The sequence below is a fragment of the Electrona antarctica genome, assembly GCF_951216825.1.
Source record: "Electrona antarctica genome assembly, chromosome: 21".
Lineage (NCBI taxonomy): Eukaryota > Metazoa > Chordata > Actinopteri > Myctophiformes > Myctophidae > Electrona > Electrona antarctica.
In genome coordinates this window covers 25,396,926-25,419,338 of record NC_136802.1, presented here as the reverse complement: position 1 = coordinate 25,419,338, position 22,413 = coordinate 25,396,926, and the positions used below count along the sequence as shown (strand labels likewise).

General features: G+C 43.9%; 1 protein-coding gene across 2 annotated transcripts in view; it reads right to left on the bottom strand.

Annotated features, from left to right (window-relative positions):
* The window catches only part of m1ap (meiosis 1 associated protein), a 59,166-nt gene extending 38,427 nt beyond the window's left edge, over positions 1 to 20,739 (bottom strand). For both annotated transcript variants that reach the window (XM_079491118.1, XM_079491119.1), the window contains exons 1-4: positions 20,485 to 20,739; positions 17,108 to 17,378; positions 16,282 to 16,494; positions 9,390 to 9,564 (exon numbers count right to left, since the gene is read on the bottom strand). In XM_079491118.1, the coding sequence (XP_079347244.1) occupies positions 9,390 to 9,564; positions 16,282 to 16,494; positions 17,108 to 17,365 (646 nt within the window). In that variant the 5' untranslated portion in view covers positions 17,366 to 17,378; positions 20,485 to 20,739. The remainder of the gene's footprint in view (positions 1 to 9,389; positions 9,565 to 16,281; positions 16,495 to 17,107; positions 17,379 to 20,484) is intronic.
* Positions 20,740 to 22,413: the final 1,674 nt, after the last annotated feature.

Below are 22,413 nucleotides of genomic sequence, written 5' to 3'. Positions count from 1 at the left end.
GAGGTGACCACCGAAACGGTGGTTAGTAAAAACAGAGAGATGTGTCGTGTGAGCGGTGACCACCGTGGCGTGTCGTCATGTTGTAGTTTTCGGGGGTCACCTATTCACCGAAAACTGGACTATGAATAGGCCTTTAGGATGCTTGCATCCTCAGACAGAATGCGCTGTGTCAGGCATTTGAGGCAGGGTGAGGGGGTGGTCTTCTCCTTGGTAAAAATAGATACCCTCTATAGTGGTGCTTGAAGAGTGATGACATTGACATTGAAATTACTCCAAAACTTGCATGTAACTACTGAAAAACAACATGCATGTATGCAGCAACAAGGATTGTTCTTCAGCACACAATTGGAGTGTGTATTTTGTATTGTATCATTTGTATGTAATGTTTTATCTATGTGTGGACCCCCTCTAAAATGAGATGCTGCATCTCAAGGGGCTATCCTCTGACTATGACTATGCATACAGTGCTTATAGAATGGGTATAAACGTTGCCAAATTAAAATATCTGACCTTTAATTATAGTGCCCCCATCGGGTCGATTAGAGTGATTTTTATTGACAATTTCCAATCATTAGTGACAATTTCCTGTCTACCCTTTGCCATCTTACATGCATTTGCTAAATTGCAGCACAAGACAAAGGTAAAGCACAAGGAAAAGGCAAAGCACAAGCTATTCTACCTTTAACCACTACTCAAAGGCACTGTATCTGATAAAGAATCATTCTGGTATCAAAAACATTACAATCAATGCCTGAAAGTAGCCTATAGTGTACTATAATATTGTCTCATGTTGCACATCCAATTCATTAGGAACAAGTCCAACACTTTGGATTATGACACAAGGTACAAATAATTGCAATATTTTACTTAGTTTGTCTCATCTGAAAATGGAGCTTTTACACTAGATTGCACCATGCCGATCCCTGGGGGAATCCTATCGTTACGACAGCCAGGAAAATAATGGTACTGTACATACGGTAAAAAAGGTCCATGCATGCAAGATGCAAGAAGGATATGTGGTTATTAATCACTGTGGAAGTGTTGTCACCGACTGGCCCACAGGGGCTGATGCATGTTGTGTTGAAGACTTGTTGCTGGCAGCCCAGCCCAACTCATCTCTCTCTCTCTCTCCCCCTCTCTCTCTCCCCCCCCCCCCTCTCACTGTCTCTGTCCATCCCTGCCTCTCTCCCTTTCCCTCTCTGTCTGTTTGTGTCTTTCTTAATGTGTTCCTCTCTGACCCAAATGTGTATCTGCTCCCTAATGTTCATCTGCAGTCACAGAGCACGAGCATACACGGCACACACACACACACGCACACACTCTCAGTGCACACGCACGCACGCACGCACGCACGCACGCACGCACGCACGCACGCACGCACGCACGCACGCACGCACGCACGCACGCACGCACGCACGCACTACTAAAACACTCTAGTGCAGTCCAGTCCTGTGATACGGTGTCAAAATCCAAATGAGAAGACACAGATGTCCTCAAGACAGTTACACACACAAAAAACACATGCACACACTCTCTATCTCACCCGCACACACACACACACACACACTACACTGAACTACAGTAACGTCAGTATAATTGTTGTGCCACAAGCTCCTCACGTTCCTAGTCCCTCCCCTGCACGACATCATAGGGCAAGGGCCGGGCGTCTTCCTCAGCCAGCAGCCAGCACAGGTGAGGCTGATTCCAATCAGCTGCTCCACAATCACCATCAGAGGCTGCCAATATAAGCTGCTGAGAGCCGGCGCCCGACGCTTGGACGTTGACTACTGTGGTTAGTGTTACCGGCAGTTTAGTTTCAGTTCCTAGCGTACTATTAGCGTTGTGCATATTGTAGATCTTCTATTTTTGCTTTTGAGTTGTTCCTGTGGTAGATCTGCTGTTTTTTGTGCTAACTTTGTTCCTCTGTTTTGTTCCAGGCTTCCTCCACAAACCCAGTGTCTCCCAGCTCCACCGCTCCTTCCAGGAGCTAACAAACCAAGTTTGAAATAAATTTCCTTTTGTTTACTCCTGTCTCAGTGTCTTTGCCTTTGGGGTCCCCGGCACATTTGGCTACTTAACACTTCGAGCGCAACAATAATAGCGTTGCATATTATATGTCAGAAAGAGGACAGTTATGCAAGCATGTTCTTGTTTTCTAAAGAAGGCCTTGTGCTCAAACTGTGTACTCGCGAGTGTGCGTGTGTCTGTGTGCATATGTGCGTGTGATTTCTTTCCATCTTTCACTAAAAATTAAAAAGGGTATATATTCCTCTGCACCCGTCTCCTTTTTTAAGGCACTGATCCTCTGACTGTGTACAGCAAAGTGCGTGCGTGCGTGCGTGCGTGCGTGCGTGCGTGCGTGCGTTTGTTACTGAAAGTGTGAGGCCAACGCCTTGATAAGCATCCTGTTTTGATTGAAACTCGACATGGGTATTGTATGGGGACATAGAAAAAACTGTGTGTGTGTGCGCATAATACAAGATTTCAGAGAGGACACAGTAGCCTACCAAAAAGTGGTGTGTCCGGGTGGAGTAATGCTGTGTTCACACGGGCAAAAGATACAAAGATGCAAAGCTACACCGCGTATTTGTAGCTTTACATCCTGTCGGGCTGCAGGACAGCGCTGTCCCAAGGCCGCTACAGATGGTGACACGACCAAGTTCTGAAGAAGCTGGCAGAGGTGTCAGAGTCATGCAGAAAGGAGGCAAACAGCAGACCTTCCGCTCCAGGCAGACATCCCATCCAGTTTGCGAGGGCTGGAGAGGGTGTCAAACCCTCCCGCCAGAGAGATACAGCAAGACTCTTCTCACCTTCTGGTGAGTGGACCATGAGGGTTGACCTGGGGAAGCAGCTCCAGTTCCCCAGGGAGATTGTGGAAACATCGCTGCTGCCAGACCTAGTCATGTGGTCAGAGGCTTGCAAGACAGTCCTTCTGGTCGAACTCACTGTCCCATGGGAGGGAGGTTTGGAGGCTGCTTATGAGCGGAAGTAAGCCAAGTACTCAGACATGGCGGCAGAGTGCAGGGAGGCTGGCTGGAAAGCTGTTGTCTGCCCTGTGGAAGTGGAGTGTAGGGGCTTCGTAGGTTCCTCAACTGCTTGCCTACTCCGCGACATTGGATGCACAGGAGCGGGGCATCAGAAAGCCATGAAAGAGCTGGCTGAGGAGGCGGAGAAAGGCAGCTTCCGGCAGTGGCTAAGAGGGACAAACACCTAGGGCATCAGCAGGGGGTGGCAGGGAGAGATCCCTGCCATCGCTCCGCCACCATGAGACGTACTGGGGTTAAAGGAGCGAAATGTTGATGAATGGTGGTCCCCAGCTGATGACCCGTTTAGGCCCACAGGTGTCACAGCACACCTGTTCAAAAGGCACTGGAGGAGGTGCGTCAGGCAGCAATGCCCAGCAGGAATACCATCACCTGTATCTGAAATGTAGCTGAAGTTGAAACCAGCTCATCTTTTTGTAGCTTCGAATCTTTTGCAGCAGCTACAAACGGCAGATGTATTTCTGTATCTTCATGTTGCTGGCTTCCATTGAAAAATAAATGTTAGACTGTATCTTTGCATCTGTCCGTGTGAAAGCAGCATGAAGTTATTTGGCGTGGATAGTCTCCAGCGAACACAATTGGTAAAAAACATATGCCCTCCTGGTGCTCACTGACTGACTGTGTGTGCTCATTAATTAAGGAATAATAATAATAATAATAATAATAATAAAGCTTTATTTATATAGCACCTTTTAAGAACAAGTCACAAAGTGCTTAACAGAAATATATAGAGAAAAAAATGGATCAAAAAGGCATAGAATACAATAGAAGAGATTTGTCGATAGAACATAATAGAAGATAACAATACAAAATAAAATAATCACATGGGTGATGGGCTAAATGCAGCGCTGTAAAAATGAGTCTTTAGGAGCGATTTAAAATGCGACACAGACTCGGCAAGCCTGATCTCTAGGGGGAGGGCGTTCCAGAGTGACGGTGCCCGGATCGCAAATGCCCGGTCACCTACAGTTTTTTTGCAGCCTGATTTTATGGTCAGAAGGGCCGTTCCGGATGATCTCAGTACACAAGCTGGCTCGTAAGGGTCGAGTAAGTCAGATAAGTATGCTGGAGCAAGACCGGATCTAGCTTTGAATGTGAATAAGAGCAATTTAAAATCAATTCTGTAAGAAACAGGGAGCCAATGTAGGGAGGCCAGAATAGGGGTAATGTGGTCGAATTTTCTGGAGCCTGTTAGGAGGCGAGCTGCAGCATTCTGAATGAGTTGTAACCGGTTGATGGATTTTTTTGAGAGGCAGGAGTATAGGGAATTACAGTAGAACTGCAGCTGTTCCCCAAAACTGCCCATCACCTTCAAAATAAAAGCATATAGCTGCAACATAATGAAATAATGGCTGTAAACAAACCAAGCAAACTAAACTAAAAAGTGCCCTTCTGGGCACAGGTCTCCACCAGGAGGATAGGAGTGTGTGTGATGTTTGGCAAAATGTTTAGGAGTGATATAAACATGTTTGTTTGTTTTTTGCAAACAAACATTTTTTTCTTCATTTTGTTGAGGAAATGCAGAGCCAGATCACTCATAGCATCTCTGAGGATAGAATTCTGGATGAGCAGGACATGTGCAGCATTTTGTACAAAACTGGCCACTCCTGAAGACTTTGGAAGGTAATCTTAGCCAATCAGTGTAGAATCTGAGAAATCAAACAGACTCGTCTTGATCACATGACTACAGAGATCATGTATACCGATTTGCATGAGATTTGGATGAAATCTGGACTAATATAAACAATGTGTTTTGCAGAAATCGGCCTCATGGTGGCGCTATAACCGGCAGATGTGGAGGGATGCAGGGAAAATGTTTTTCCATGGCCTCTAGGGAGTGCGCATACAAAGTTGTACACAGATCGATGCAGTTATAGGTAAAAACAGGTAAAAACCGTCGACAGTGACACGAATTGGCAACAACTAAAATTAGGGAGAAATTGACGCGAAAAAGATTAACGAGTTTGGCGGAAAATTATAATTGCTTTTCTTTAATTGTTTTCTCACACACACACACACACACACACACACACACACACACACACACACACACACACACACACACACACACACACACACACACACACACACACACACACACACACACACACACACACACACACACACACACACACACACACACACACACACACACACACACACACACGACAGAAGTCTCGTTTATCAAACCTAAATTAAAAGGTCTTTCAGCACGTTTGAGTTGTGATGCTCATCCAAGGACGTAATTCGTTCTTTGCTGGGTTCATAGTAACCATTTTCATTGCGTTTTCTTTCATAAAAGTATAAAAGCTACCCGTCTAGAAAATGTTCCATCTCCTCTTTTCTTGTTGTGAGTAACAGAGAGAGGAGGGAGAGGGAGAGAGAGAGAGAGAGAGAGAGAGAGAGAGAGAGAGAGTGATAAAGAAGGAAAGAGTTGGTTGAGCTCCACCTTTCACTTTGGGACAGAGGGTATGGACCCCACCCACTTCATATAATATAGTGTACACTGAAGAATGACACGTGTGGCCCCATGGTGAAAATAAATAAATAGCACATCTGTTGAAAACTCTCCTTCTCAGACACAAAACACAGACACACGCACGCACCACACACACACACACGCACCACACACACACACACACATGCACACGCACCACACACACTAACTCCCAGCAGCATATCACCCACTGACACACTTAACATTCCACAACGCTCCCAGATTTCAGAACACTCCCAGAAAAATGAGTCCAAGCAGTCCAGACCTTCTAATATTCCCCTATAGGTTCTTACAGACATCACAGACACATACAGGGAGGGAGCTGCTCGTGACCACAAACTGGTGGAACCATCAAAGACGATCAAAATAAACTGCAAGAAATTCCCTTTTAAGCCTAGTTGAGACCAAAAATTCACGGCTTGACGAAACCGCTTTGAGCCCAATAATTAGTATGAAGGTGTCGCACACCGAAAATAGCTGATCTACAGTACCAGCTCACAGTCACAACACGCCACCTCATCACCACGAGTGCTTGTAGATTAGTTATTTTCATGACATCGTTGTACGATGGACCATGAATTAGAACATTTTGGAGAAAACTTTCAGCAGTCTTAATTACCCAAAGTTTAGGATGTCATTTCTCTTCAGATTAATATTGAACAGGTCTCTGCCGAACCAAACAGAGAATGCGTTGGCTGTGCTGGCCTTAAGTGCTGGCCTTAATACAAACCCAAAGAGTGGACGGATGCCAAACTAAACACATGAAAAAGGGAGCAGGCATGTAGTTATAATACACTACAGTAGGACTGTAATTATAAGCTTTAAATTTCCCCCTGTCCCTTTGATGTGGTTAGAAAGTCTTTCAGTAATCCTGTTGGGGCGGTTTGTTGTGTGGGAATACACAAAGTACCTGTTATCCTAGCATGAGCTAAAGGCAGTGGCGTTCCTAACGACTATGAATCAAGACGAGGGCACCTGCATAATGATTTGTTTTCCCTGCTGCATCCTGCCAGACTTTCATCACAGTCTTAAGGCTTAGGCGCCAATACAGATTTCAAGCACAATTTCCCTGTCCTCATGAACCTTGGACACGCTTGAATGGAGTTTATAATAACAGGAAAGATAAACTTCTAATCTTTTATTTAAGCCTGCTTCAATTTTCAGCTACATGTCCACTGAGGCTCTGGTATGCGCAACGGCAGTCCCCAGTTCCTCATGTCATTTCTGCTTAATGCAAACTGCTCTTTCTGGGATTGTAGACACCACAAGGACAATCACTGAGAGGATTATGTAGTGTTTTGTTTGAGTGGGAATCTAAGCACCTTCAAATCTCTCACTTCCCTTTTTCTCAAAGCAATTGTCACAAGTTGACAACTCGGCCAACTCACAACAATTCATAATATTACATATTGACATGTCAATATGTAATATTATGAATAACATGAGTTATGGTGCACTCGGAGTCTCGGACCGTTTTGTGCGTGGCATCTAGGTCCCCTTTATAAGTGACACCAACGCCATATTGTTCAGATAAGATCCGTATGTTGTTTGCTGCTGGGGGAAATTGAAAAAATAAACAAGAATCCTACTGGATATAACGTGAGTGCTGGTATTCTTTTCCATGGACTGTATCTACTTGAACCGTGCACCCGCCACTTTATTACTTTGAACTACTCAACTGAGTGCTTGCTCCTCTTCCTTTCTTCACAGTAAAGTCATTCTGCGCTTTCATCAGAATCATTTTACTTTTCAAGACCTTAGTTAGGAGACCAAGACCTTTATTCACATGAACAATAGAGTCCAGATTCTGGGGCAAACATTCAGTGAATTAAGGCGCAGATCTACAATTTCACTAGACGTAGCTAGCAACAATGATCAGCAATTTTGGGGCGACAATATTTGGTGCACAGAGGAAACTAGAAAAAGTGCCCTTCTGGGCACAGGTCTCCACCAGGAGGATAGGACTGTGTGAGATGTTTGGCAACATGTTTAGGAGTAATATAAACATGTTTGCCTTTGATGGCAATTGGATGATTTGAGGCATTTTGTTCCAAAAATGTGTTTTGCAAAAATCAACCTGTTGGTGGCGCTATAACAGGCCAATGTGAAAAGGGTGGGATATATTCCTCAGCCTAGTAGGAAAATGTGTGAAAGATTTCACGTAAATTGCATGCTGCGTTCATGATTTGAGGCTTTTGTTCAAAACGGGGCAATCTTGCAAACTGTGAAAGCCAATTATAGGCAATTAGGATGGAATATGAAATATGGGACAGATCCGACTTGAGGACATGACCATAGAGATACTCTGTAACGATTTGTGAGATTTTTGGACAGAATCTGGAGGAGTAATATCAAAAAATTTGTTTTACAAAAGTCGGCCTCCTGGTGGCGCTATAAAAGGCAGATGCGGAAAATGCAGGTCAAAGGTTTGTCCTTGGCCTCTAGGGAGTGTGCATGCAACGTTTCACGCAGATCGGTGCAGTTTTAGGTAAAACATGTGAAAAGCTGCCTCATGGTGGCGCTATAACAGGCCGTTCTGGAAAATGTGGGGCAGAGGTTCATCGTTGGCATCCAGGGAGTGTGTGTGCAAAGTTTGGCATCGACCGGGTTAACGGTGCCAGAGATTAGCTGGTAACGGACGGACGGAAGGACACACACACACACGGACGGACACACACACGGACGGAGTGCAAAACATACTCTCTCCCCATGCCTTCGGCCTGGTGGAGACAAAAAGGAGGGGACTCCACTCAAGTAAGTATAATAGGGTTGAAGTGGTCAATAAACTATAGGCATGGTGGGTGGGTGGGGAGGATTGGGAAAGGAGTTGTGGGAGAAAATGTAAAAACAAAGAGTTTTATTTTCTTTCCGTGAAACTTGCATAATTATAGGCATGCAAGAAACATTACAGAAAAACATTACAACATTACTTACAATAAACGTAAGGTGATATGTCAGGTGAATTCAAAGGAGTTATCAAAATGCCAGAGTGAACACAAACAGACCGAGTGTAAGGATGGCCAAGATATTTCTCAAAATAGTGCAGGCGAGGGTTCTGTTAACTATCATATCGGTGCTGGGTGGAAATCTTGGATCTCCATATTTCCTCTTGTTATGGTTTTCATAAATTGATGCCCTATTTTTTATACTTTTTTGTATGACACTTTTATAAATATTTAACCAATTAAAAGTATGAACAAGAGTTTGCCACACCCTCTCTATCTCTCTCTGACATTAATTTCCTCTGCACCCCTCCCTCAACTGTCTGTCTTTCACAGTTACTCTCCCTCTCTCACTTATCGCTTCGGTCTGTCAGGTTTTTCCCATCTCCTGCTCCACATCTCGTACCCTGTACTTTCTCAGGGCTGAGCGATTTTGACTTTCATGTAATTACAAAATAAAATTACATGCAATTATGAAATTAGGGTCTGTGGTAAGATTTGACAAATGTGTGGAATTTGGAGCCCGGTTCTATATATTGACACCGTGAGATGTGTGCATGAATGGGTGTTGATTTGCAGCAGACCGTATACAGATCGCTGCCTGTCCCGTTAGGATATGGGCCACGACCACAGAGCGTTAATTAGTGTGATTACGAGAGCATCAGGGGAACAGTAATGCCTGATTTATACTTGGTTGAGCATCGTGTTGCGCACCGAAAATAGCTGAAGCTCACAACACAACGCACTGTGGCGTGTTGTGAGCTTGTAGATTAGCAAAGGCACACTGTCGTAACTGTCTGTGTGTATCTGTTTGTTTGTCTGACTGTGTGTGTGTGCATGTGTGAGTGCGTGCGTGCGTGTGTGCGTGCGTGCGTGCGTGCGTGCGTGCGTGCGTGCGTTTCCTACCCTCAGACCCAGTCTGTGTGTTCTCAGGTGAGGGCGTGCCTTGGCTCCCCTCTCCTTCTGCAGTACTGACATGGACCACCAGAAGTCGCCGCAGTGACACCAGGTCAGCGCCTTTAAGCCCTGCCTCCAACCACTTCACCACACCTCGGCCTGGCTGGCTGGTCACCACGGTAACCTGGGAACACAGGACCCGTCAACCGCACGTAGTAAACATAGGCAAACAAAACAGGAAAACACATTAATTTAGTTGTTATGATGAGTTCTAGCGCTGGGAGAAAACCCTTACGCTCTCACAATGTTGTGAGAATCATTTTAGAGAAGGGCTCTTCAATGTTTTTCAGCCCAAGGACCCCTTTAGCTGAGAGATAAATGAAGCAGAGACCTCCACTATATACACTGTACAAAATTGTGTTACAGAATAAAATGTATCATAGATTTTATAGATACATTGTAGAATAGATCTGCTATTTTTGCTGCTATTGTTCGCACTAGACTATAGGGATGCTAGGTTTCATGTGGTTAATGTAAAAAATAAACCAATACAAAGGTCCTATCACACAAACATTGAGGCGGCTCTCCTGAATAAACCCCTAGGGGTCCCGAACCCCCTGTTGAAGACTCACACAAACCAACATTTCTGCAACAAATATGATCACAGCCGTGGGCCACTGATCATTGTGATGTTCTCCACTGTCATTATGGAGATTAATAATAACGAAACAAATAAAACACACATTTAGTAGCAATAACAAAACAAGACATGATTGGGCACAGGAAATGGTTGTAGCCACAAACAGGTTCCAGATGTATAGTGTGTGTGTGTGTGTGTGTGTGTGTGTGTGTGTGTGTGTGTGTGTGTGTGTGTGTGTGTGTGTGTGTGTGTGTGTGTGTGTGTGTGTGTGTGTGTGTGTGTGTGTGTGTGTGAAATTAAATGGAAACAGTTTGCAGATTCCCATCTAACATATCAGTCACACCTACCTAGTGACCATAATGTGATGCATTCCTTCACTGGCACAAAAAGGCTCTCAATAGGCGAGGTCTATAGAGCCAAGATGACTGTTGTTAGTACACAGATTCACACCTGGGAACCTCAACGGTTTAACACAGAAACATTTTGTTATCCCACGATTTTGCAACCTGCTGCTTCTTTTCACCTGACAGGGGGGAGTCTCCCCGGCCGGACGTAGTGTGTGGAAGGAACACGTTATTCCGACCAGTTCCTTTCCCATCAGGCGCCCCGGCTGGCCAGGAGGAGGTAGTTTTAGAGACCAGGATTACCTCATGTTTTTATGAGGGTATACCTACACGGGGAGAGCATGCAAAATCCACACAGAAAGGCCATTTTGCCAACCCCGCCTCGGGTATGGGCACTGATGAGAAGGACACGGAGGAGAGAACACGCCCCCCAGCGCCCCCAGCGGGAATCGAACCCAGGACCTTTTAGCTGTGAGGCGACAGCACTACCAACTGTGCCCTATAACTCTCCAACACCCGACTCTTGTTAAACCTGAACCGTACTAGGGTCTCTATTCCGGGGGTGGACATTCGGCGAACATAGCAGATCATCTACAAGCCAAGGTCACAACGTGTCGCAAATGTGACAGCTTGTGAGCTTGTGAGCTTGTACATCTGCTATTTTCAGGGGCCTAGTATAGAGCCCTTGGGGACTTTGGTCAACTAAATATAATAGGGTTAAAAATATCAGTTTGACCGTAGCTATGTACATGAACTAGACATGCTCTCCCTTCTCTCAGCAACTACTGTAGTTTGACTGTCATTGTGTCCAGGGTGTGTCGGTACCACATAATCGCACCATCCCCAATTGTCTGCTGGAATTGCATGTCCATCCCATTCTGTGACCTTTATCTCTACCTGGTCCTGTCTTATTCTTTTTATTTGTATTTTTTTAGGTCAAAGTTACAGCATAAGGTCAACCCTATACACTTATACATAACAGGTGGCATTGATTCCGCATCTCTGCACTCTCTTGAGTGCATTTCTAGATTTGAGGTTCTGCTTTGCAAAACCCTTGCACGCAATGTTAAGAAAGTTATTTTCCACCCACAGCTCCCTCAAAATCTCTTCCAAAGTGGAGTCATTTAGTTTAGAATGAAACGCCCTCCCTTTGGTGTTTTGTGGCCCTGCATGCTTTACAGAAACTTTGCACAATATGAAACAAATTTAAAGTAATTTCCACTCACATCTTCCCTAAAAATCTCTTCCAAAGTGGATCCATTTAGCAATTTGTCACACTTTTGTCACGCATTTTGGCTTTGCTTGAACTTGCCCGCTAGCTATTGTCCACAAGAGCATCCTTCAAAAACAACATCCACAGTAGAAGCCAACTCAACACACAAGCCCCCCTCCCTCAACCCACAGTAGCTCTACTGTTTCCCACACAGTAAGGCCTGATTTATACCAACATTGTGTGTTGTGATCTTGTAGATCTTCTCATTTCAGTGCATGACACTGGCACGCAAACCAAGTAGAAATCAGGCATAATCCTTACATTTCTATTTTCTACCACCACCCTTTCTGTCACCCAATCAGTCTGTTGAAGCTGGCTCTAAAGAGTCAACTTGGAGTTACAAGTTTAGAGTAGAACATTTTGTAGAGTCCTCAGAAACAGAGGACACATTTAAGGACAGTGGAATGCTCTGCCACTATCGCACATAACCACTGTGTTATGTACAGAATGATAAACGAGAACGCCACAACAATGCATTCTTAGTCTGACTGGGTTGCATTTGGGGACGGTATGATATATATGAAATTAAATACACAAAGCCAGTGACTAAATTAAAATATGATGTCACAGCCACAGCTTTTTACGGTGGCATTAATGCCACAGCCCACGCTAAAAGAGAATCGACACACTGGATATTAGCCTAGGATAAAACTGCAGAAGTCTGCAGCTGCTGTGGACCATTAAACTTTAAGGACTTTACTGTGACAATTAGAGTCCAGTTAACTAGTCTCTTACCATGTCTGTGCATACAATATATCGTTGCTGTCGGGTGGAAACCTTGTATGTCCAAAACTGTTTTCACTATTGTTTTAAATAGTGAAAATAGCTGATTGACAAGCTCACAACACGTTACATCGCAGTGTGTTGTGAGCTTGTTGATCAGCAAATCTCACTACTTTTGTGCGAGGCTCTTGTATATGAAGAACCGGGGAGTTAATTTACAGAAAAATGTAAAAAGTTTCAATATGGAGATACAAGGTTTCTGCCCTCAATGTTGAAATGTTTGTTTAAACAGCAACTGTCACCAAGCATTATGTCATTGTTGTTGCAATGTTCTATCATTGCTGACACAGTCCGCCATTCACTTATATTACTTACTATGGCGATGTCTGCACTCTCTGCTGCGGCAGTAACACTATCAGTTACGTACTGTATACTTACAGTTAGATATCATGCAGAAGAGACGGTGACTCAATACCCACTGATATATTGCTACATTTTGTCTCTAAACCATACACATGATACTAGGATTTTGAATATCTGCTGCTTTTTTATATGGTGGATATGTTTTCCACATTCACATTAGTAATATTTTAATCATGCGCATTACCGGTATGTATATTTAGACTTTGTATATTGTATTTGACTGTGTCTTCCAGTTATGTTTGTTCTGTATACTGTGTTCATTTCTTCTCTATTCACTCCCTCTTCACTCTTTTGATTCCAATTGTGAAGAAGTGTATCATGATCGGGCAGAAACCTCTTCTTTTTTTTTCTTTCTTTTTGTAAATTAATCCCCTACTTGATCATGCTACAGAGTCACACAAAAGTATCAAAAGTGGTAGATCTACAAGCTCGAAACGTGGCATGAAGCGTCGCATTTTTTTAAACTTTTGCTGTAATTTTATTTGAATTCTGAAAAGTAACAGTTTTGGACATATATATGAGATTTCCACCCGACAGATATGATTCACAGATAATGCACTGTAAATGACTTGATGTGACTGGAAGAAACTATGCTTTCACCACAATTGCTTATTGTTCTGCGGGGAACAATTTTTATCATGCTAAAAGAAACTGTACACACTGTAAGGTTTACAATGAACGTGCAACTCTGCTATATTTGCTGTCAGAAGGAACAGGAATTGTTGCCGTGAGGCGATTACACGGCCAATTAGCACTGCTGCTGGATAAATAGAACGGTACTGAATCATATTAGCACTAGCAGTGGCTGTAAATGATGACTCTAATGGGATTATATGTGGAGGAGGTGCTCTGTTTCCTGTTCTGTTTTGGGTCAAAACAAGCTTAGGCTCTGCAGGGGAGATGGATGGAGCTGAGATGAGATGAGAGGAGGCGGCACAGTCAGGCACCAAGGTACACTTCTATACGTGTACGGACACGGCACGTGTGCAGAACTGAACGTGCACACACAAGAGAAAGAAACACACACTCAAAGAGACATTACACGCACATGCACACAAGCAAGATGCACGGGGACACAAGTGCAAGATACAAACAATAAAGCACGCACATCCACTCACTACAACCCAGGTGCTTGGCTGAGGTCAGAATCCCAAAAGAATACTTGCAAGATGACATGCGAGCAACACAAGTATTTTAATGCATTTACAGCAACATCTGGTACATACAGTACATGCACAGAGGGCCATATGTCTGTCTGGTTGTACAAAAACCTGCTGTCTGAAGGGTTCACACACACACACACACACGCGCGCACGCACACGCACGCACACACATACACACGCACGCACGCACGCGCACACACACACACACACTTTGTTTTAACTAATTGTATCCACCAGGACAGACAGCTGAGGCAGGAGACTATGTTTTCTCCCCTGTCGGTCCATGTGTCCATCAGTCTGTGTTTGTGTAACTGTGAGCAGCTAATCTCTGGCTCCATTTGGGCTGATCTGCGTGAAACTTTCCATACACACTCCCGGTAGGCCATTCTTCTAATTGGCCTCATGGTGGCGCTATAAATTACAAAAAAAGTATCTTGCAAAGTTAAGGACCAGCAAAATGTCCTCCCTTTCCCTACTTTTCCTCACCTGTTATCCTTGTGAGTACATTTGGTTCTCGCAAAGATAGCAGTACAAATACAGTATACAGTACACACAAACAAACACACACACACACACACACACACACACACACACACAGGGGCCCATGTGTCTGCTCAGTGTATCTCTGTACTTTAATTCCATTCAAGTCTGTCAGCTTACAACTTTACTTTGATCATCTGCCCTGCGCTTCCTAATACATCTCAGTCAAAGAGCCTCTGCCTCAACTCAGTGGACCATTTGTTCCAATGAAACAAGGAGGATCGTTATCAGCCAACACCTTGTTTGATTCTTCATTTAAAACCACTGGAACACATTTCATAATGTCAGCTAACAAGGGAGAATCCCCCAAAACACTTGTACCGATATTGATTGTACTTCCTGGATCTATATGTTGTAGCTGTTCTGCTTGCTACTGTACAACTGCACACTCAGAGTGTACAAGAATAAGAACCATAATGCATGGAAAACACTGGCGATTTCAGGTAAACTAAAAACGTACGGATCTCAATACATACAGTAACATATTGTTTGTTTGGGGCTGCAGCCTGAGTCTGTGGGGGTCCTTGTCATGGAAACATTTGGGAACCTCTGCAATACTCTTGCAACAACTCAGCACAGCCCTGGGTTTACATGAAATGTGCATGAGCTGCCTGCTTTTAAGTGGCCTCTCTAATACTGTATTATATAACAGTTCAAGCACTGTAAGGGTCCAGGACACCGTGTTTTGCTAAATTTTTAAACCTTGTTAAGTAGTTTCTCATCTGGTGTAGCTTTTTATAGATAGGCTTACAAATATATCTGGGTGCATATAAAAACAGCCAAAATGAAGGCAAAGACGAATGGTATATAGAGCCCAATTTCAAAAGTAGCACGGAGCAATGACCACACACTTAGGTCATTAAGTAGATCTATTCGGTCTCAGTCTGTCTACACTTGTACAAGTGCTCCAAATTAATGGACCCGGAGAGGTCTTTTATCCTTGTGCATCTGCAGAAATAGCTCTTTGTTCACTTTAATTAAAATCCTTGATGATATTTTCAGCTTTACATCATTTTCAATTCTTGTCATTTTAGTCTTCACTTGATTTGCAGTCAATGAAAAAGCTGTAAGAGAATTCTGCCTGAGCTCAGTGAGCTGCAATCTGTATAATTGTATTAATTTGTGTGCATTTGTGTCTGCGTGTGCATGCTTCTGTGTGTACACTACAGTGACAAAACGTATGTCTACATTAGAATTTACACTAATGCAATGCTGGCACTTAGGCTCGGCCGTGAAATGCAGGATATACTGTGTCAACATGTGTTTGTTTGACTGACCGCTGATGGGCTAGGTCAACCAAAACGTTCAACTGTGACAAGCTCACACAACCTAAAATAGCTGATCTACAAGCTGTGAGCTTGTCGGCTTTGTTTGGTGAAGAGATTTGGTGTTGTTGGAGACCAAGCATATAGACCCCTCCAGGACCCCAGTCAACAAAGTACTGTATAGGTTTAATGTAACCATAAGACAGGAAACAACTAGCCTGGACACCAGACAAATCTGCTACAGGTCCTACTCTAAACACCCATAGGGACAGACAGACAGACAGGCAGACAGACAGACAGACTGTCTGTCTGTCTGTCTGTCTGTCCCTATGGGTGTTTAGAGTAGGACCTTTGACCCTGCTGTTTAGACAGTACAACCTATTGACCCCTGCAGATGCCGGGCCATTCCTAGGTAATATACACGCACGCACGCACGCACGCACGCACGCACGCAGCACCGCTCAGGTCAGACGGGTCTGATATTTCTACAAAAATGTTGCTTCAGAAAATTACAAAGGACTGGCACTCACTTCTACAGAGGCGTTGCTGGTGGCATGGCTGCCGGCGATGGGGGCGTTGCTGTTGATGTGTCTGCTGTACTGCTTGAACTGCTGCAAGCTGTCCAACACGGCCTGGCGGAGAAGCTCGGCTGCTTTGTCCGCCCCTCTGATGCAGCCCTCATCAGGGATGGACCTCAGCTCCTCCACACAGGAACGCAGCCTGCCCAGGTTACCACGGACCTGCTGTGGACAACGAGTGGAATAGTATGAGAGTGACGACAATAGCGTTGACTCTCATTGTAACAGTGGAATGCGGAAGTGCTCTCTATCTCAATGGGATAGTTCCAATGTTTGGAACTATAGCCCATAGGCACCCGCTTTGCGGCGAGATCAAAGCGTGCCGCCACTCTCTTACTATCCCACTCGGTGTGGACAGAGACAGAATGAGAGAGGGGGGATGTTAGATACACAATTTATTCTCTGCTCTCCCACCTGATAGACCTCAAACTAATTTATTGCATTAGCTCCCTGCTAATACACAGACTGTGAGACAAGCTAAATCATTTGCCTGAAATGAGCTTGGACACACTCACTCAGCACTATCTCTTTCTCTCCCCGCCCCTCTCCTGTCTTACAACAAAATGATGAATGGGCTGTCTGTGTGGATGAGATACTGATATAGCATCCGTATTCTACACGGCTCTTTTTCTGAAATGGCAGCAGAACTTCCTTCTGCCTGTTGTAGGGTTCTGTCTGTCTGTCTGTCTGTCTGTCTGTCTGCCTGCCTGCCTGCCTGCCTGCCTGCCTGCCTGCCTGCCTGTCTGCCTGCCTGCCTATCTATCTATCTACAACTTACTACAAATGGCAGTAGACACTCTTGCTGTCTGCTGACGGCATAGATACTCAGTAATGGTATCCTGCAGGGTCCATCCAGACTGCAGGCCAGGGACAGGAAGTTGTCCAGAGCTTCACAGAATGTAGTACAGGTTTCCGACCACCAGGGTGGCATCGCATCCATGACCAGGACCCTGGCTGGTTGGCGCAGGAAGGAGTTAGGCCAGCACATTGCACCACCAGAATTGGAGATGCCCGTCCCCAGCTTCCTGGAGTCCATTGTAAATGGAAATCTGAAAAACAATTTGCCATTTAATAAACGGAATGTTTTTATTAAGCCTTCACAGGTGGAGCTTCTTTGCTGTCCACCTAAAATAAATACAACCTCCTATGAGTGAGTTCAACTGTGGTGTTTTACTTGCAACAAGGTTTCAAAATGGGGTCTAAGCCTTTAAATTAATCTCAGAGGTATTTTAGGTATTTGCCCAGTCCATAACATGCTTTGCAGCATCTAACAAATGTAAGAGTCTGTGGGGAAAACAACACAAGAAAACAAAACAAAGGTACAAAGCATACTGCTGAAACAATGATCTATAATGATAACACAGTCATTATTCAACAACAATAATACAAACTGGTTTCATAACTTCATATGTAACATGAAGCATAATAAATAGGACAGAAGAGAATAAATAGCCTGGATGAATGTGGACATAAATAAATAAAATAGGCTTCACCAAAGTATACTGTCCATAAATGGGTTTAAGATGCCAGAGGGGGGGGGGGGGGGGAGAGGATCGAGGAAGGTTTAGGTTTGGTGCAGTAATCACTCATGGCTGATGCTGACCTTTTCCCCAAAACCTCCTGCACTGCAAAAATGTTATTATTCATTCAGTACTGGTCTGATCTGTGAAGGGAATTTCATTTTTCAGTGGCCACCCTGCCTCTGAAGGTGCAAGCACAGCCAGGGCCAAACACAGAATAGCTTACACTGGAGCTTCTTTGGGATGGAAAGCCATTGTCCTAATACGACTTTAGCAAGGCAGACATAGTACTTGAACTTTATAGCGAGCCAAGCAAACCTTCAACTTACATACAATTTCCAATTTAAGCATTTAGCAGACGGGAAGCTCTCAGAGAACTAAATGCAAAGAAATGACTGACAGCATTTTGCAGGACATCTTTCTTTCCTTCTGTCTTTCAATGCAATTGATTCCAGATGGACAAAGCCTGTGCTCTGTATGTCAAAAGGCAGACAGACAGCAGGGAGTCATGTAACCCGGAGGATGTAGGATGTGGCATGGGAAGAAGATCTATTGTGTGACACATGATCTAAAATACTGGGGGGAAACCCCACAGTTCACAGAGTCAATCACATCATCTCAGACCCTGTCATTATGGGGGGTATGCCTGTGTGTGTGTGTGTGTGTGTGTGTGTGTGTGTGTGTGTGTGCGCGTGCGTGCGTGCGTGCGTGCGTGCGCGCGTGTATGAGAGAGAGACAGAGATTGTGCATCTTCATGTGTATAATCATTACATATGGTATTAAAGCCCATTATTTGTCAACACCAATAACCCTCTTTTGATCCATCACCAGTTAGTCATGTTCCTTGAGAGACTAGTCATGTTCATACCTGAGTAACTGAAAACAGTGAGGAACCGCCTGTGTTTGGATTGTGTGTGTGTGTGTGTGTGTGTGTGTGTGTGTGTGTGTGTGTGTGTGTGTGTGTGTGTGTGTGTGTGTGTGTGTGTGTGTGCGCATGCATGTACGTTCACATGGGATGTGGTTAGACCTACAGCATAGGGAATTAAAAACACGCATAATCTCTTATGGTCATCATAGTACACATGTAATGGTACATGGGGAAACATTTAAGGTAGTTTAGATGGGCTAATATGCCCAGTTGAAGAGACATCTGCTATATAGTTAGCCCTTGGACTAACTGTGTAGCTGTTTTTACTAGAGCCACAATGGCGGAGCGATTCAATATGATTTCCACTTTTGTGTGTTTTAAATTTTTGGAAAGACTGAGTGTCTATTTCACACACAGGACCACATAGTGAATATAGGAGCTAGGTGCAACACAATTTTTTCTTTTATTTGTTTATATAAATGGAGGACTATCTCTTGTTTATACTTTCTGAGGGGAGTTAAATGAAATGATAATCTTTTGTTGATTTCTGCTTTTCTCCCACAGATGTGGCAGCCTATGAGGCGGCACACATGAATACCTCACTGTTCTCAGGCACTCAGGTGTGAACGGGAAATGACTAACTACGGTGATCTGCATAAACAGGGGGTTACTGAAGTTATCAAATTTGAGGCTTCCCCACTGTGATGGTCTCACATACACATGCAGTTGCGGGCATGCAGTTACGTACGTGTGAGCGCACGCATGCACAGTCACGCGCACACACACACACACACACACACACACACAAAGGAAATACCAGAACAACCATTACCATCATCATCAACAGAGCATCCAATTGTATTCCCTAAATCGTCTGCTCTTTTTCTCATTCAAACACTGTATCCAGTATCTTTTTATCAGTTCAGCTTAATAATTATTATTATTTCACCACAGAAGTTATATAAATTCATAAACCCTAGCATCCCTAATCTGACTGAGCATGGTGAGCATGGTGATTGGTTGAAGGTGAAGATTTTAGAACGCTTGCCCCAAAACAGGCAAAACCACAATGTGCCAAAACGCACCAGATTGTGAGTTTGTAGATTGGCTATTTTGTGAGAAGAATTTTGGGGTAGAGTAGAGGCCTAGATTGAAAAAGACCCCTGGGGGGCAGGGTAGAACCACGGCACCACCACTATGTCTGGACCAGTAGGCCTACTGGTTACTTACTGGTTCGTGGTTATGTAATTGTACCACAGTCAGTACACCACCAACGACGTAGCAGTAATAGACACTATCGTACGGTCTATCTAAAAAAAAAAAAATCTTGGATGAACACGAACAGGGGTGGGTTCGGTTACGTGGGTGTGCGCTTCACGCGCATGCACTGTAATGGCACTGACAACATGCCTGCCAGCGAGACCTTAGTCTGCCGACTCGCCGAGTAGTTGCCTAGCATTAAAGAAGTGAGACTGAGTATGATATTCAACCGAGTCTATTATGATGAATAGGCCACTCTCGACAGTCGACAGAGTAGCCTAAACCACCATGGTTTAGCACGGCTAGGCTACTCGATCCTTCCGACGTCCGAACATTGGGGGGGAAAGTGAGTTCACGCACGCGCACGCACACACACGCACACACACAAGCACGCTCGAGCAGTTAGCTTTAGCCCTTAGCTAAACAAAAGAAAGAGCCAACAGGTTATCTTTAGCTAACATACGGTAGCTACATTAGGCTACTATCCCAGCTCCCAAGCTACATTACCTTCGTCTGGTCTGGTGTAACCGTGTACAGTTTATTTGCCGTCGAGGACTCGGGAGTATTTGTTCTGGTTCAAATTATGTCCACGGGTAGATAAACAACTAAAAATCTATATTTTTGCTAGGTTTCAGTTTCTGACATAATGACGTTTGTCTTTTGACAGGTCATATGACTCATGTCAGCACGCGACACTTCCTCCCGCCGCGTTCCCACGATAGGTGCGCCATGAGGTGCGCGAGCGAGAGAGAGAAGACGTCGCGTTTCTCATCTGGTTCAAGGTTCAGTTCAAGCCAAGGTTTCTTTCATTAATTTACATTTTTATAATAGGCCTATAGCATAGGCCTATTTTTGTTCTGGTTCAGTTTATACATAATAATAAATTAAAAGTAAACATACAACAACAAGGAAAATATAGTGCCCGCCTCTAGCACATACAAATATGACATAAAGAAGATATCTGATATTGAGGCTCAAATTGCCCCAAGTCAAGGCCAGGGTAAGTCAACCAGCTCGATATTTCAACTTTTCAAGTTTAAACTTTTAAGAAATAATGTATACTCATTTAGCAAACATAATTTAGTAACACAATAAATAAAATATGTATGACTAGTGATTAATGGGGATAATTGGTTTTCCCCACGCCATACATTTTAGTCAAAATTATTATGCAAAATTATTCTCATGGTTTTATACATTGGCAAATCAGCAACATCTATTATACATATTTTTAGACCTGTCAAATTTGCTTTGATATAAACAGTCACTACCTGACATGTAGGCCTATGTATACTTAGACCAGCAAAATGCAGATAATTCTTTTGTGTTAAAGAATCCTTTCCACTTTCCCCATGTGCTTCCTAACCTAAATTATGGATGTTTAATTAGATTTAGGTCACATGTGACATCACAGTTTTCTAGTTACTAGGCCTATGAATATACTAGGCCTGTGAATGCAATCAATAATCAATTCCAATTTTGGTGTAACATTTGTGCCATTTCATGGCACAAAAAGGAAAAGGAAAGAAAAGAAAAGAAAGAAAAGTGTGAAGTTGATCAACCTGTTAGCTATAAATCATTTGACCTTAAACACAAACAGAACAGTTGGGCTTTTAGTCATATTTGTTATTGCGACCAAAGGTCGCAGTTAACTATGGAATCGAGCATTTCCTGTCAGTCAGTGTGTCACTACAGCGTCGGGCACCTCGTGACATCATGTGACATCAGGGATGGAGATGTGGAGGAGACCCTGATGTCATAGTAAATGTGACCTGCTGTCGCAGTTAAGCCCATATATGGAGATCCCTGATGTCATCACTATTGGCCAGCAACTCTACATCTGACCTCAAACCTCAAAACCTTAGATCTCCATATATGGATATATTCCAGAGCCGGTTCTGACATTCCATTATTATCCTTCCCCATCCATCCTTCCTCTTCGATGTCTCCCTTTTGACTTATACCTGTCCATTCAAATTTCAAACTCTAGACGGGCCTGCCCCAAAGTTATTAGTGCAGCCGTGCCTGGCAGCTGGCGAAAACTAGAGTTCTCAACAGGAGACCTGTTCTGCCATTCCATATGTTGATCTGACCTCATCAAACCCTGTACACTCAAGACAAAGCGCCAGCTCTCGCCCAGCAGTCTGCCGTCAAAAGGTTCATTTTTTAACCTTTTTCCCATTTGTCCATCCTCTATGGATGTCTTTTCCCATTGCTCCCAAGAAAAAGATTTAGAGAAAATGAAATAATGAATGATATAATGGAAATTTGTCCTTGATTTCAGGCCCCGTTGATTCAGAATCTCTTTTGTAGTCAGGGTCCAAGTAGAGAGAGAGAGAGAGAGAGAGAGAGAGAGAGAGAGAGAGAGAGAGAGAGAGAGAGAGAGAGAGAGAGAGAGAGAGAGAGAGAGAGAGAGAGAGAGAGAGAGAGAGAGAG